The sequence below is a fragment of the Naegleria fowleri genome (assembly GCF_008403515.1).
Source record: "Naegleria fowleri strain ATCC 30894 chromosome Unknown tig74, whole genome shotgun sequence".
In the NCBI taxonomy this organism is placed as follows: domain Eukaryota; phylum Heterolobosea; class Eutetramitea; order Acrasida; family Naegleriidae; genus Naegleria; species Naegleria fowleri.
Window position 1 is genome coordinate 157,369 of NW_025408006.1, and position 16,758 is coordinate 174,126.

Genomic DNA, 16,758 nt, shown 5'->3' on the forward strand with positions numbered 1-16,758 from the left:
TCTCAATTCAATTTCAAAATTTCTTCATGAAAGGCTTTTGATGACCCACCCGATATCGGAGTATAAGAGTTTGGATGAGAATGAATTGTTTGCAATGACAGCAAGTGGAATGCTTTTACTACGTACCACTACTACTACTGTTGTTGTTGTTGTTGGTGTTGTTGGTGATGATGATGGTTGGAGGAGGATAATCAAGAAAATCAGGTCGCGAAGGCCGTAAATGTGTTGAATCTTTTTTTGGAAGAGTTTTTTGACAAGTGCTGAGTATGTTCGTTCTCCTTCGCGAAGGATCTCACACTCAGCTGCTTGGTTCCAGACTCCAGAGTATTCAAAGTTTGTCCGAGAGAATTGTGAAAATTCATTGAATTTGAATGATAAAAATTGAAGAGAAACCCAATTTTTGAGTCAATTTACTTGATTGAGATGTATATCAAAAAGAAAACCAAACATATAATGAAGGGAAAAAAAAGAAGGGAATGTAATGACGTTATTTGGTGATAGTGTTTCACCATTTCAATCCGTTAGAAAAGCTTTGCCAATTCTCTGTGACATTCAAATAAGAAATGGACAATTGTGTATGAAATGTTTAGAAGGGCACGAACAGAGTTTGGGGTGTTGTGAGACGTGTGTTTCACTCTATTCTAAGGGTGCCAAAATGGTTGAAAATGAGTTGCCGTAAATTGTGTGCCAGATGTGCAGGTTTTACTAAATTTGAAATCCACTCAGATAACGCACCCAAATTAGAACAACTCCAATACCATCCTGGGCATCCTTGTCGACAATACAAGGTAGAATTTTGCCTCTTGCTTGACTTCGGCAAGGAGCAAGCAGGAATTTCCCAACTTTCTTCCTTTTTCCCTATACATGGTACCCCAATAATGGTTGGTTTTGACAGGATCCACCACTTCATTTCGAATAAAAAATCTATCCCCTACAGTTTTTATTTGGATGATCTTGTCTAAATGTAATAAATTTGTCTTTTCCAAGAATCATGTTCGTCGTTGTTTACATACTTTTATGGTATTGATCTGAAGCTTTTGCCACCGGTCAGACAGGAATCGAAGGGCAGAACGGAAAAATCTCAATATTGAAAAAACCTCTTGTTCCACACATCAAGAAAAATGTTCAACAACAACAACAACCTTAATCCATGCATTGGTGCCTCCAACACCATTCATGTCAACCCAACCGAAAATACTACTACCAAATCAAACCAACGTCCAAGTGATGTGGATCATGGTGAAGGATTGCACCATATGCATGTGCCTTCCTCTGTGGCTTCCTTGAATTCATTGAGTGATGTCTCTCAACCTGTTCCTTCCACTCATGAGTTCCAATCATCACCTACCCATGGACCTGCGTTGTTCAAGAAGGCAAATTCAGAGGTTGGAAGTGAGAACTTTTCTTCCACTTCTGGAGAGAACTTTTCTTCTACGACTGATCATCTCTCAAGCTTGTACAAGATGACACAAGAGGTCATGCTCTTTCTTTACACCATGCAAAATAACTCGAGAAGACTTGGATGGAAACAACATCTTGTCGATTTGGTTTTACATGCTCAGATGTTTTGGAGTTTCCTTTTCATTCCAGTGTTGAGCCCACAAGACTTTTCGTTTGGACAATGGGGAAGTTGGATATTTACCATTGCCAATTGGTCGACTACTCTCTCGATGGATTTACTTCCTTTTTATGGAGCATTGGGAATGGCCAGTGCTTCCTTAGTTCTCTTATTGATCATGATCATGTTGTACATTATTGGAAAGAAAGCTGCACGTGAAACATCTGCTATGGTGGTGTATTTGAGAAAGATTCTTCACACTCTCTCTTATATGATCATTCTATTGTCGACACCGACGGCGTTTATCTTTTCTGGCTTCTTTGATTGTAATTATGGATTCCAAACAAGGCCTCATGTGTTTACTTCTGTGGTCCATCATCATGCAGTCACCAGTCAAGCTCTCAACAACACACAACCGTCTTCTTTCATGGATCAAGGTGGTGATCAAAAAACTCTCAATAGATTTCCCACGATTGCTTGTTTCGCAAGCGAGAATATCATCATGTGGACAATTGCACTGATTGGAATGATTGCACTCCTTGTATTGACTGTATTGTCTTCTTGTATCATACCACACATGCATCCATTAAGCACCTCTCTATTCAAGAGTGATTCTATAGTTTTTAGAGTGAGCTTTCTATGTTGTAACATTATTTCAATCACCATTCATTATCTTATACCTCCGCATTTTGCCTTTGCACGATCCTCTGTTCATATAATCGTTAGCTTTGCAATGTCCTATTTAGTCTTTAAAACCATTCCAATGATGAGAAGATGGGAAAATTCTCTTGTCTTTGCCATCACCGCATGTCGATGGGGAACTTCTATCGGCGGGCTCATTTCCCACTTATCAAATTCGACGACATGGAGTGATGAATTGGGAATTGCAATGGCCTTGTTAACCATTGGTTTGATGGTTCTTTTCTTTATTATTGGCTTTGTAGGAATGGAAATCTATACGAGGATTGTTGTTAAAAAGTTCAAGAGCATGTATTTTAATTTCCAAAAAGACAATGAAGGAGAACGTGAATTATTGCAATTGTTTCAAGTAATGGATGATAACAAGCATTTACCTCTCTTATATTTGTTTCTAAAGTTTTCCATGACTTTATCCAATCAGAATGATTTACTTCAAGGTATTAATTTTATTCGTGGTGTGATCTCTTTAAGAACTTTCAATGACATTCATTCTCTCATAATTTCCTCTCAAATTGTGGCCTATTATATGCCTGACGAAATTAATTCAACAAACTTTGCTCATGCCTTGTTAAAGAAGGCCATGAAACAACGTCCAAACTTATATCTCAAGTTCCTTATTGGCCAAAAGAAAAAAGAGATTGAAGTATTCACATCTGAAGTGATTAAAACAGATGGATCTATCGAATTAAAGGAAACACTTCTAAAAGTGGAAAAGAAAACTCGAGAATTAACAGCAATTCATAGACACTTTTTTAAGGAGCTCATGCAAGAGATTGTCTCTTATGATAAACTTGAACGAATGATGATTCGTTGTGCCCTATTAGAAGGAGAATGTGATTCTATTTTCAAACATGTTCTCAAACTTTATCATACCGATAAAACTGTTCTGCGAATGTAAGTATAATATTATAAATATCAAACATGAAACACATGAATGATGAAAAAGGTATGCACAATATTTGGAAGAATTCAAATTCAACAAACAGCTGGCTCAGGAATATTATGTCGAGGCCTCTGATATCGAAGAAGAAGAATCTCTTCGAAAAAGCATCTCAGGTTATAGAAATTTAAGAAATAGTGGCATTAAGAAGATTCTTAAAATAAGCAAGACCTGTGTTGTTCATCCAGAAACAGAGGATCATGTGGTGACATCGCAAGAGGTAGACAAGAGATATCGTTCTAAAAACTCTCTAACTTTTAATGTCCTTTCAAAGAATTCTAATTCAGAGGAGAGACCGTTCGAGTTGGAAAGAGGGAATGGTGAGAACAGTTTGGATTTCACTGGAGTTGATACTTTGAACAATGAAGCAAAGAGAGAACTAACTTATCGATCCACATTGTCAACACCATCTTCGAGAGTGATTCAACAAGGGCTGTTAGGAGTGTTTATTGTAATTTCTATTCTTCTCGTCACAACAAGTTTATTAATGGGCTATTTCATTTCTCATGAGGTGACAGATCATGTGACAACGACAAGAAGTGCTTGCGCACCTATTATGGGAATAACAACAATAATGATCAATTTACGAGGATTCCAATTGGTACATTGGTTTGGAACCGAACGTTTTACCTATGACCTATCGACTCAGATGTTTCTAAGTCTTGATGAAAATAAGAAAATGATGGAAGGTGAGTTGAACAATCATGATATTGTTTTTACAATTAACATATGACATCAAGAAATGAGTAATTTGGCCATTCAGTTAAGAGAAGCTGCTTATAACTCAAAGTTCTCTAATAGAATTTACTCTGTATATCATGGACAAAGTTTTCCTATACTAATTCCTCAAATTGAAAACAATAACATCAGAGTATTCAATGTTACTACACAAGAAAATGCCACAATGGCCGATATTAATAACATGATCATTGAAGCTTCAGAAGTATTACTTAACTCTGACGAGAGTGAACTCCTTCAAACCTTGACCAGTTATGAGTTCATGTTTTTACATCGAAACTTTGCCACCTTTTTACATGCTTATTCAACCTTTTGCAACGAATTTATGAACTCTTCTCAAAACGATGCTCTTGAATTGAATCATACTTTTATCGTTTTTACATCTGTTACCCTTCCTATTTATATTCTCTTTTCAATCTTTTTTATGATTTTCATGAGGTTTGATTTGGTCATTGTAAAGAAGCAAATTAAGCTGTTACAAAAATTTGTGACAAGGTAAGTATTATTATGTTCAAAATGATGATCAGTTTGAAAACATAGTGAAATGTGGTTATAAGAAATGAGATTGGAAAGATTTATCACGAACTCGGAAAGAAGATTGGTGACGAAACAACTATTCACATTTCAAGAGCGGCATCTCTCAAACCCAAAAATTTGTTTATCCTACTTTCAATCACTGTTGTGTTCACGGTCACTCTTAGTTGTGTTTTGTTTTTGGAGCAAACACTTTCAAATACTAATTTTTGTGTCAGATCCTATTCGACCATCAGAAACAGTTATGGCACTCTCACTTTTATTCAACGTCTCGCCTTTTATGTCACTGAAATATTCACTTCAAAAGCAATTGCCAACCAAACACAATTATTGGGAAATGAAAAGCTAGAATATTTCCACAACGATTTCAATAATATTGTGACTTCTCTTCGCCAGTATTGGGGGAAGTGTTTGTTTGGATCCGATTCACAATCAGAGATTGACAACAGAGTGATTGGTCTATTTCCTGAAACAGATGAAATGATTAAGGGCAACGAAGATTGCACTCTTGAGAAAGTTTTACACGAATCCACCTCTCGTCATAACCTTTCATGTGTGGTTGGAGTGGACAGTTCAATTTCAGAGATTGTTTTGAAGAGTAGAAAATTGATCGAAAACGTGGAAGCGATTGACAGCTCCATGTTGCAAAATATTGACTTTTTCATGGATGTTGCTTTTCTGACAAGTTACATCTCTCAAGTGTTGATTGAATTTTCAGACGTATTCGCAATTGCCTCTTCTGAACCCAAATTAGATGTATTTACAGCAGTTGCAGTGCTTGCTTTTGTGTCCTTGACATTATTGCTATTGTTTTTAGTCAACTCTATGGCTCTTCATGAAAAAACCACTTACATCATGCGAATGATGTTCAATTATATTTCTCTTGAAACGATCGAGAGTAACGAACGCTTGAAAAATTATGTTTTATATCATTCCTTAATAAGCTTTTTGGAAAGGTTTAATCGCCATGCGAATTCAGACAATTCAGACGCCAAACTTGTTTCCATTTTGAATGCATCGGTTGAAGGAGTTGTGATGTGTAATTCGGCACTGGGAATGGAAATTGTGAACCCTGCCTCTCTTAGAATGTTTGGATATCAACAGGAAGATGTTTTTGGAAAGTCATTAGTGTCACTGTTTGAAAAGAGTAAACAAGAATCAATAAGAAAAGAAATCGAATCAATGAAATCAAGCGTGACTGAACATGAGTCAAAAGGAGAAACCTTTGATGCGGATTGTCTCAGAAAGAACCAAACCTTGTTTCCTGCCAAAGTAACTGTATTCATTTCCATCTTTGAAACCCAAATTGTCACCTGTTTTCTCAAAGATGTAACCAGTGAAAAGAAACAAAATTCTCTTCTTGCTGAAGAAAAGAAGAACAGTGAAAAGTTGCTTCTCAACATCCTTCCTGAGGTTGTTGCTTCTCAGTTAAAGAATGGTGTTTCTCTAATCGCCAATAAGTTTCCAGATGTGACTTGCTTTTTTAGCGATATGGTCAATTTCACAGGTAGGTTCTGAAAATGCAAAACAGCTTTTAATATCTGTAATGGTCTTGTTGTTTTTAGAAATATCATCCGCCATGTCTCCTACAGATTTGGTAACCATGCTAAATAATATTGTCAATGGATTTGACAACCTTACCGACACATATGAACTTGAAAAAATCAAAACCATTGGTACGTTCTTAATTGTGTGCAATTCAAACGTTGGTCACAACGGATATTGTCATCCTTAATATGAAATGTTAATCTAGGAGATGCATATTTTTGTGCTGGCGGATTGTTTAATAGCTTGTCAGGTAGGTCTATTGGAGTGCGATGATTAGATAACAACCATCTTGAATCTTTACTCAATTTTGAACAATTGTTCTTTTTTCACATATATTGAACTCTGAATGCATCCAGATCATCCTGAGCGAATGCTCCGTTTTGCCATGGATACCTTTTCAGTGATTCGAGCATTTAACAGCAGTTTGATGACAGAGTTTTATAGAGCATCTCTCAATGAAAATCTCTCACCTCCTCAACAAATCAACATTCGTTGTGGCATCAATACGGGTAGTGTGGTTGCAGGAGTTATTGGAAAGAAAAAGGTATGTGTTGTTGTTGTTTGGAAAATGTCCAACGCCTGAGGTCATATTTCAACAGTTTGCCTACGACTTGTGGGGAGATACCATCAATGTTGCCTCGAGAATGGAATCGACATCCTTGGCTGGAAGAATTCGAATTAGGTAAGTGTCACAAATTCTTGTAATGTTGAAACCTGCAAATTTGAAATAATAACCACTTAAAGTCGTTCAACCTACGAACGAGTCCACGATCTAGATTTGACATTTGTCGAAGAAAAGATTGTTGTGAAAGGTAAAGGCGTGACACAAACTTATTTATTGAACGCTTGTCATCATGTTTGTGCTCTATTGACGCCAGAAGAAATCGATCTACTCATAAGAAATGAAAATGATCCATTAAGCGTCGAGAGACTCACTCAAAACAATTAACTATCGAGAATGCAAATGCAAATGGTTCGAAACGTTCGCTTTCTGAATCGCCTCCACTAATTATAATGAGATTTAGTCTATTCTATTAAATCATCATTTCAAATAAGGTTTTGAGGCCTTGTTACGAGCATGAAATTTTTGTTTGAAACACCCAAAATTGATATTCGATGTCAAGAGTTGCGAAATTTGCAAAGACATTGGTGAGTGTGAAGGGTCTTCATCATTGCATTTGGATCAAATCCACAATTTTGGGTCATCAACACTCCAATAATGGAAATGAATAATTCTCCGTGCGTGACTGTGGACACAATCTCATCACTATTAATAAGGATAACGTTGAATTCGTTGTTACAAAAAAATGTTTCACTTCTTGTACTTTATTGTTTATCTGGCTTGCTTGATTGGTGGTGCTTGGTGTGTTTCGGAAGGAGGTGATATCTTGGGAGAAAAGTATGATGCTTCTGTTGTGGGTGGTATTATTTTGTCGGGTTTGAATACATTACCCGAGACGATCTTTTTCATATCGGCTCTCTCTTCCAATCAGCCGACGTTTGCAATGGGAGCCATTTCGGGTTCAGTGGTAGGTTGAATGAAGCATCTTTGAAGTGGGATTGAGTCAGTTCTGGTCATCATGATATCGTTGGAACATTCCAAAAATCATCATCATGGGTTTTCATAAATATTCCGATTATTCGTTATTCAATGATGTTGATCAACATGATAATTTGAACGATATCAATCATCGGAACCATTTATTGAACGATGATGATTCATCTTTTCCATTGGATATGTTCCATAATAATTGAATGAATGAATGAATACTCTAAACTTCTTGTATTAGATTGTAGTTTGTACAGTCGCAGTGGGATTATGTGTGGTCATTGGATCTAACGTGCGTCATAAAGATTCCAATCAAATCACTCTGTTCCCAAAGGTGAAACAACAATCGAGATTTCTCATGTATAGTTTGGTATTTGTATTGAGCACATTATTATTTGGTTTTCAACTGTTGATTTGGTAGGTGTCATGAACATTAAGGTTTGTTGATTCACAACTAATTTGAATGATTGAAATTCCTGAATGAATGAAATCTACCATTGTGAATGAATCATTATCATCACGACGTTGACGACTCCAATGTTATGGACTACTATGAAACAACACTGCAGCATTGGAGGTGTTCTTGGTTTTGCATCCTTCATTGTTTACACTCTATTGAGCAAGAAGGACGAAACACATGGACATCACGAAGACAGTGAAGAAGAGGGCGAAGAAGAACAACCAACCTATAAGGGAGTTCTCTATCTTATCGCAGGAGGATTATTAATTTATGTATTCTCAGACCCATTCATTCAAAGTGTTGTCCTTATTGGAAAATCTATTGGAATTACTCCTTTAACGTTGGCATTCTTCTTTGCACCAATTGCAAGTGAGGCTCCTGAAATATTGGAATCCATATCTTTGAGTCGACAAGGAAAATTGCAAAATATTAATATTGCTTTCAGTAATCTAGTTGGTGGTACTATTTCCAAGACCACTTTATTAACAGGTGTAAGTACTCGTGGATTTTTTAATAGGAGCTGAGACATTTCATGTGTGCGAATTCAATAGATTTTGAGTTTTTATGGATATAATCGTGAATTTGAGTGGCTCTCTCCAGCATACACACTAAGTCTCTTTTTGGTGTTGGTATGTGCTGGTTCAGTATCAGCCTTTGGTTTCGGTGACAAGTTTAGAGCTGTTCATGGATACGCACTTCTCTCTTTATTCTTAATGAGTTGTTTGACACAATTCGGAATTGCATGGTTCTTTGGTACAGGAAGTGTTCTTCAATCAGCAGAGTTGGATTAGGGGTTCTTTTTTAATAAAATCAAATATTATCATAAAATTTTGATTTCGCGTCTCTTGAGGAGACTTATTATCATAAAAAATTGAACTGCATTTGCAACATAAGTACTTTGAGTGTAGACGGTTAATTTCAAGAAACAAGTCTGTTTCAAGAAAACTCAAGTTTATTGGTGGTGACAACGGTGCTGTGAGCCAGGAGGCAGAAATATAATTTTTACAAAAAGATGACGTTAGTCATTCTCGAATGTTGTTAGCTTTTCTATTGTTGTATTTACAGTAACACACAACCTCATTCTTTAAATTCCAAGGTTGGTTTTAATGCTCTTGAGAACCTCTTCTTGCTTGTTCATCAAGTATTGCTTTGGGTTCTTTGCTTTAATTTCGGCAATCTTTTCTCTAATTCTTGATTCATATTGACCTCTCAACTTGGCAAGTTCCTCTCTCATGGTATTGACTTCTTTCTGATGAGTTGTTTCGTATTCCTTGGCCTTCTCCTTGGCTGCTTCATAGAGAGGAGTTGCAACGAATTCCTTCAATTCATGTAATTGATCCTTTCTCTCGTCGGAAACGGGCAATTTATCGATGGCAGCATCGAGATCAATTTTAGGTGTTGCTGCAAATGTTGTAGTAGCAGCGAAAAGTAAACAAAGCACAAGAGCGGCCACAATAATGCTTTTGTTCATCATGGTGGTGATGATGGTTGTTGTTTTTTAAAAGAAGTTGAATGGCGTTAGGTTTATTTGCTGAGAGAGATGTGTTTGAAAATTTTTTTTGTAACTTTTTATTTGGATTGAGGTTGACTAATAAGAGTTTACATTACCTTTTTGGTCTTCTTGACTGTTCGTGAGGTCGTCCAGTAAAGAAGAAACATTTAACTAAAAGTTTGAACTGAAAAACAGCATTAAGAAACAACAAGATAATTCAATATTTAACAAAATTCTTTATTCTTGATGAATATTACTACCGCTCAAACAAAGTGAATCATATTCAAAAAACCAAGATCGATTTTTAAATGTTTCCGAATTATCTTTCACACATTGGAAGTGTTTCAATTCATCTCGGACTTGTGAAATTTCCACATGTTTCGTGCCACTCGAGGTCATTTCCTTAAGGACCTTGTAGAATCCATTCTGCAATAATTTGCATCGCTTTTTCCAAAAGGCTTTTCCAATGCTCTTCGAATCCATAAACACATGAATGTCAGCATACGAAGTGTGCACCAAACGTGTAGAGTGATCACCCAAAGGAAAGAAAATGTAATGAAACAGAGAGGAAGCATCTTTCTTTCGATTGTTGTTGCCTTGAGGTTTGAGAGCAGTTGTATGACCCACCACAACATATGCCCCTGTATGAGGATCTCTGAGACAAGTCGCGACAAAGGGAAAGTGACGAGGTTTAACAAATGGAAATTTCACATCAAGAGTGAATGAACCAATTTGCAAGGAAAGGGAACAACAATTGTTGCTGGAAGGACTTGTTGTAGAGTGCAACGGTGAAATGTATTCATCCAAATGTAAATCGCTCCCCATATTGTTATCAATTTCTAATCGGCATTTGATATCGCAAAAGCACGCCCAAACGTCCTCTAAAGTGAAATATTGGAATAGTATGTGATTATATTATTGCTTGTTGTTCACAATAACTTACCAATATTGTATGGCAAATGCAGGACCATCTTGTTCAATCGAAGTCCATTCATTTTCTCTTGACCAATGAGATGTGAATTTTTTGAAATGAAGGTTTGTAGATGGGTAGGTGTACGAGAGAAGGACAACTCCTCCCAATCCGAAGTGTCCTTAGAGAGCATGTAAGCAAAGTAAATGTCTCGATCCGTAATCACATTCGAATGAAAATCCAACGCTTTGAAACGTATATCCAAATGATGACCCTTAGAAATGTCCAAAGCGATGGATCTCGTAAATTCCTCTCCCTTCTCTTCAAGAAAGGTGAATAGCTCTTTAGAACGAGAATAACGAGGAAATTGATCCATGGACAAGTCTAAATTCACTGTAAACTCAATGGTTGCAAACAGAACCTCTGGATTCATTCTATCCAAGATTAGACATGGACTGTAGAACGTATTTTCACCTTCATTCAACAACAAGTGATCCTCCATCATGAAACCTCCAATTTCAGAACCAGAATTCACACTCGTGGTCGAACGGTTGGACAATTCACTGTTTCTTCTCAACTCCAAGAGAGCAGCCATCACATTTGATGAATTGTGTTCTTCTTTGATATGTTTGGAAGAGGATGCTGTTGAAGAATACTCGTTGCGCATCAGGAATGGACGAATTGGGTTCAACAATTTTGAAATTTCCGTTAAGGCATTCCCTAAGGGTTTAGAGTGTGTGGTGCTTGCCAAATTCAATTGATACTTGCTTTGAGGGGCTATAAACAAGTCTCGAATTTCATTGAGCTTATCCCAGAGATGAAGGACTCGTTTGAAAATATGCACTTCTTCCTCCATGACTTGTCCTCCGCATGGTGACGAGTGACGGTGATGATGAAGATACTTTTGCAGGAAGTGTAATTTTGAATGACAATGAACCGAAGGGGTTGAACAGTATCTCCTAATTGGATTCATGAAGAAAGAATCTTCTTCCATATGGTTGTGTTCACTGCATTGAGATTTTCCAAGAGGTGAGAACATGAGTGAAGAAGAGAGAGGACTCGATTCCGAGGTAATCATCATTGTCGAGGGTGATACGGTTGGAGGTGATGTCGCTTGATTTTCGCAACATGAGGACATTCGTCGAACGAGAGCAAACATCTCTGCCCGAGCACGTTCATACTCTTGTTTATACTCGTTCAGCGTATTGAGGAAGAGGAGGGGCTCCTCATTATGAACCAATTTCAAATAGCTTTGAAAATGTTCACGAGCAGCCTCACATTGCATGACTTCCTCGTAGAGGACCATGTAATTCATGGGATTGAATTTCTCAGCTTTCAATGAGACTGGTTTCTTCTTCATCTTCGCAATGGGGAAGAGATTGAAGGAGAGGACATGAGAAGAGGACATTGTGGGAGCATTAATGTTATTCAGCGTATTCGTGAAACGATCGTCCCTTGGAGGAGGAAACACATAGGGAGGAAGAATTTCAGACCTTGTTGTTGTACAACAATAGGGAAGAGAAGATTTTCCAAACTTTCCATCATCATCAGGAGGTGGTGGAGGTGGTAGGTGGTCCTCTTCTGAAAGTATTGTTTGTTGATGTTGTTGTTCGGCACTTTGATAGGCTTTGTGATCAATCCTTATCTTATGATGAGAAACGGAATCGATTCCCCGATTTGGTTGATCTTCTGAGACATCCTCAAGGACAACTCGTTGAGAGACTTCTTCAACCATGTTGATTGGTGGTTCAATGTTGGCCAAGAGGTATCACCTCGTCGCTGAAGATGTTGTTTTTTGAAATTTAAAATTCATCATCATCGCGTCTTGATACCTATCAGAGGCCATTCATGATGATTACTCGCCCGGAACGAACATCACTTACCATCGCAAACATGTACGTTTAAAAGGAGAGATAACAAGAATTATTCCCATGATGATAATGACCAACAACACCATGCCCCAACCATTGCCACCCATGGGAATGATGGAACACTCCAATAATGGAATGATGTCTGTTCCTCATCTATCTGCTCTTGAATGACCTCAGTTTAATCCCATTCAACCTCAACCCAATACTCCCACTTTGACTCCAAGTGATAGCTTTAGAAAACCCTTGCCTTTACCAAACATGGTTGTGCCTTCAAATCCATTGAATTCCATGACGACTCAGATGGTTCCATCACCTCAGCAAACAACACCACCATTATTGACCAAACAATCCTTTGTCATGACGACTCCTCAACCCCTGATGGACTCTCAACCAACAACAAGTGTTGTGATTCCTTCAACTTGTGCTTCTCTTCATCCAGCCAAGAACATACCTCTGAAGAGATTCAAGAAAGTGTCAAAAACAAACGCTTTGCTGATGGTTCGACCATGCTTATTTGGATTGGACAGAAAATGGTCGATTGTTTCTTTGCTCAATTAGGTGATCTCGTTATGGTCAATCTCGTCCGTCGTCGTGAAGTCAAAGAAATGATCATTGGCAATCGTCGTTTGAAATACAAGACAGGTGGTAATCTCAAAATGTTCTTACTCGCAGTGATCGATAAACTCTTGAATCTCTTCACACTTGGTTTTTGGACCATTTGTGGAAAATCACATGAATTCTTTTACTCGCAAATCGATGCAAGAATTTATTGGGGCAAACCCATTCAAATTTCCAAAAAGAGAAAGAACTTGGGAGGTGATTTGCAAGATGCTCCACTCCTATGGGAACACGAATGTGAGAGAAATGGCCATCCCGGTTTGGGCACTATTAAGATTTATAGTGTGTATTTGGGTTTTGTCAATGAGTTGATTTACTTTGTGTTGAATTGGTGTAATAAGGCATGCTTGGGTTTGTTACAACCTCAAATTGATGCCTTTTATTACCCCAAATACTTTTCCAAGATTGAATTGGGTCCTGGAAGATTCTGTGTGGTCCATCCTCAAATGATTTCACGGGAAAAGATTTTTAAAACATCATGTCAGAAGATTTATCTTGTGTTATGTGGAGGATTGTTTGAGCTCAGAAATTCGTAATCGAAAAAAAGATCCAGCACTAATTTCTTCACTCATGAATACTAAATGGTTACATGAAGAAATCAAACGAATGAAATATATCATGTCTTTTTGGTTGACAATCGTACCTACGGAGGTGTTGTGTGGGAATTGTTGTCTTTGTTGTGAATAGAGAAGACTCAAATATTAGTGAGAATAATAGTCTGTTCTCTCAAGTATTGAGCTATTTGGGATCTCTCTTTTCAAAATCAAGTACTGAAAGTAATTTGAGTATACAATTCAAAGTCAGTGCAGAAACACGTACACTGAAATATCAGGTCAAGCCAGCTTATTTGCACGTGTATGAACCAATATGAATGCAAAATCATAATAGATGGTAGATATGGTGTGGGGAAAACTTCTCTCAGCAATTGCATGATGAATGATGAAACATTGAGGACTGGTGCCCAGGCAACAATCCAAGCCGCTTTTTCAAGCAAGAAATGTTCTGTTGGAGACTTTGCATTTATTAATTTGAACCTTTGGGACCAAGCAGGTACATTTGCAAAAATGATTTGAGTGACATCAATTTGTTCATATTATTTCTATTTAGAGATTTCACGCGTAGGTGTCACTTGCTTTTTTCAAACAAAATTTTTCAAACTTTTCGACCAAGTCTTTCACCAATTTATTACCGAGGAACAGCGAAAAATTTAATGCTATTTGACATTGCAGATAGGGCAAGTTTTACTTTTGTTAAAAATCAATGTAAATACGTAAAAGAAAATGTTGGCACGATAGAACGATTACCAAATCAGATCTATCGAAAAAGAGAGTGGTAACTCGTGAGGAAGCAGAACTGTTTGCAATGAATGAGATGGATGGATCTTTGTATTTTGAAATTACAAATACTGAGCTTAGAGATTCACGCATGATAATGTGGTACTGTGCCTTAATTCATTACGTTCTACTTTTCACACGAGAGGAAGAACTTTGTTGTGAAAATGGTAATATTTTTATATTGTTTGATGCAATGCTATATACACATCATTGCTTTAGTGTAAATTTCTTTCGCTGCTGTTGCGAGAAAGCCAGTGAATTATACATGTTCTTAATTTCGGATAATTGTTTTTTAAGCTGCTCGTTTTCCTCCAGAAGCTTGGATTCATTGGAAGACGTTTTTTCATCGTCTCTTGACATCGATTGAGGAGAACTTTGGCGAATGGAGGGCAGTATTTCCGAACTCTTGCTAGAGCCGCTGGTTTCGCCGTTTAACATTAATTTTTCTTTCAAATTGGCAATATAGCTTTCATAGTTGCGCTTTTGAGAGTCAATGATATGAAGGTATGATTTGATTTCTTCTTCCTTGGCTCTTTTTGAATGCTCTATCATTTGTTTAAGAGCTTCATTTTCATCTCGTAGAATAGCAATCTCATCCTCTAATTGGACATTCGTGGTTACTTCGAAATTTGGCTTTTCCCCTTTCATAAACTGATGACATTTTCGTTCAAGCTCTGCATTCATCATTCGCTCATTTAGAAGCTGCTCATTCGCTTCGAGAAGTTTATGTTCCAACTCTGCAATTTTTTGCTGAGACATTTTTTTCAGCTCTCTTAGTTTTTCGACCTCTATCGTAGAAATGGTCAATCTCAATTTTGCTTCTTCGTCACCACTGCTATCAACCATTCCTCCCTGTTTGACACTATCTGTGCTCGATGCAAGCAAGCTTAACTGCATAGTCTCGAGGGCCTTCTTGCTTGTTGTCTGCAGTTCATTCTTCAAGTATCGAATAATTTCCTCTTTTTGCTCCAACTCCTTTGTCTACTCATGTTCAAATAGTGGTAATGCATGTTGAACCGAGTTTCAATGAATCAACCAACTTATTACAGTTCCAAAACAATCCGATCAACTTACCAATTTCTTAATTTCTTGCTCTTGTTGTGGTGAGCTAATGACATTGGTAGAGGATCCAGACTTTGTGAGCCCTTTTTTCTTTAATTGGTCAAGTTCTGCTTTCAACAATGCAATATATTTGTTATCATTTTCAGTTTTTTCAAGCATTCTTGTTTGTTTTGCCTTCATTTCGTTGTATGATTTTTCCAAGTTCTTGCATCGCGCAATCGACGCCTCGAGCTTGCCCTTCACTTGTTTAATTTCTTCGCTCTTCTCTGATAATTCCTTTTTCAAGTCAAACAACTCTGCTTTTCTCTCTTGTTCTAATTTTTCAATGGCCTTTCTTTGGCGTTCATCCACTGAAACCGAAGAAAGGGTTGAAATTGTTGAAGAGGTTTCTATGTTTGGAGATAAGGATGATAAGTTTACAGAGGGAGAGCCTGACACACCAGTAGAGGTTGTTTGAGGATTTTGCATCATTTGATCAATCTTTGCCTGTAAGTCTTTCACTTTGATTTTAAGCAAATAAATCTGTTGAGCTCTTCCTCTGAAACCTTCACTATTGTTTAACAATGCATCGATTTGCACATCTTCACCAACTTCTTTCTGAATAAGAGCTCGTAATTTCATATTTTCAGTTTTGTATTTTTCACCTTGCTCTCGAAGCATTTTAACTCGTTTTTCATTGGCGATGGCTTTTTCTTTAAATTGGTTCAGCATTTTCAATGTTTCATCGTCACCTTCTTCATCAGCATCACCATTTGTTGATGTGTTCACACTTGAAGAAACGTCTTTTGTGTTTTTTGATGTAAAATGTCGAATATTATTATTGTTCGTCACTGGTGTTTTTTGTGATGTGGATGATTGCAGTTTTTGAAGCTGCTGAATCAGGGCCACTACTTTTGCTTTTTCCTTGTTCAATTTCACAATAATGTTCTTATTTTTCTTGGCAATTTCAATTAGTTTCTTGTCTCTCAAATCCATCATGTCTTCCGTGTCTGCGTGCAATAATGCGATCTTTCTCAACTCCCTATTAATGAATCAACCTACCATCTGAAAACAATGTTTCAATATCTCGATTACAAGTTCTCAACTCTTCAACAAGGTCCCTCAGTTCTCTAATTTCAACGTCTTTCGCTTCAATTTCCTCCAATAAAGCTTTGCTCACCTCCTCTGGAGTGCAATCTTTCATCTTGGAATTTTGTTTACTACTTTGTGAGTTGTTTCTCTCCTCCAAACAGGATTTTGGAGGTGCGTCGATCTCTTGATCCTCATCGGAATCCACTGGCTTTCCTCCCTCATCATCCTTGAGAAGATCTTCACCCCGAGAAATGGTGCTTTTCTCTTCCGTCATCATGATTTTTTTAAGAGTTCAAAATTTGTAAAATTTTGGCGCGATCAACACATTCAATATTATTGTTGGATTTTTTTGTTTTTCTCGAGATTTTTCACTT

At 37.3% G+C, this 16,758-nt stretch overlaps 6 protein-coding genes across 6 annotated transcripts; 3 read left to right on the top strand and 3 right to left on the bottom strand.

The window, feature by feature from the left end:
- Positions 1-1,121: 1,121 nt before the first annotated feature.
- Positions 1,122-6,966, top strand: FDP41_009907 (uncharacterized protein; the record flags this gene model as incomplete). Its single annotated transcript, XM_044713916.1, has 9 exons — positions 1,122-3,151; positions 3,204-3,886; positions 3,938-4,430; positions 4,493-5,976; positions 6,035-6,145; positions 6,223-6,267; positions 6,374-6,561; positions 6,617-6,699; positions 6,762-6,966. 9 exons carry the CDS (start codon positions 1,122-1,124, stop codon positions 6,964-6,966), a joined length of 5,322 nt encoding a protein of 1,773 aa, XP_044556400.1.
- Positions 6,967-7,324: 358 nt separating this feature from the next.
- Positions 7,325-8,817, top strand: FDP41_009908 (uncharacterized protein; the record flags this gene model as incomplete). The annotated part of the gene is made up of 4 exons (XM_044713917.1): positions 7,325-7,546; positions 7,808-7,983; positions 8,136-8,517; positions 8,578-8,817. The coding sequence occupies 4 exons, from the start codon at positions 7,325-7,327 to the stop codon at positions 8,815-8,817; spliced, it is 1,020 nt and encodes a 339-aa protein (XP_044556401.1).
- Positions 8,818-9,110: 293 nt separating this feature from the next.
- FDP41_009909 (uncharacterized protein) lies at positions 9,111-9,500 on the bottom strand (the record flags this gene model as incomplete). Its single annotated transcript, XM_044713918.1, has 1 exon — positions 9,111-9,500. The coding sequence occupies one exon, from the start codon at positions 9,498-9,500 to the stop codon at positions 9,111-9,113; it is 390 nt and encodes a 129-aa protein (XP_044556402.1).
- Positions 9,501-9,755: 255 nt separating this feature from the next.
- FDP41_009910 (uncharacterized protein) lies at positions 9,756-12,163 on the bottom strand (the record flags this gene model as incomplete). Its single annotated transcript, XM_044713920.1, has 2 exons — positions 9,756-10,399; positions 10,462-12,163. The coding sequence occupies 2 exons, from the start codon at positions 12,161-12,163 to the stop codon at positions 9,756-9,758; spliced, it is 2,346 nt and encodes a 781-aa protein (XP_044556403.1).
- A 741-nt stretch (positions 12,164-12,904) lies between these two features.
- Positions 12,905-13,453, top strand: FDP41_009911 (uncharacterized protein; the record flags this gene model as incomplete). The annotated part of the gene is made up of 1 exon (XM_044713921.1): positions 12,905-13,453. One exon carries the CDS (start codon positions 12,905-12,907, stop codon positions 13,451-13,453), a length of 549 nt encoding a protein of 182 aa, XP_044556404.1.
- Positions 13,454-14,458: 1,005 nt separating this feature from the next.
- On the bottom strand, positions 14,459-16,658 carry FDP41_009912 (uncharacterized protein; the record flags this gene model as incomplete). The annotated part of the gene is made up of 3 exons (XM_044713922.1): positions 14,459-15,232; positions 15,326-16,302; positions 16,355-16,658. 3 exons carry the CDS (start codon positions 16,656-16,658, stop codon positions 14,459-14,461), a joined length of 2,055 nt encoding a protein of 684 aa, XP_044556405.1.
- Between the last annotated feature and the right edge of the window lie 100 nt (positions 16,659-16,758).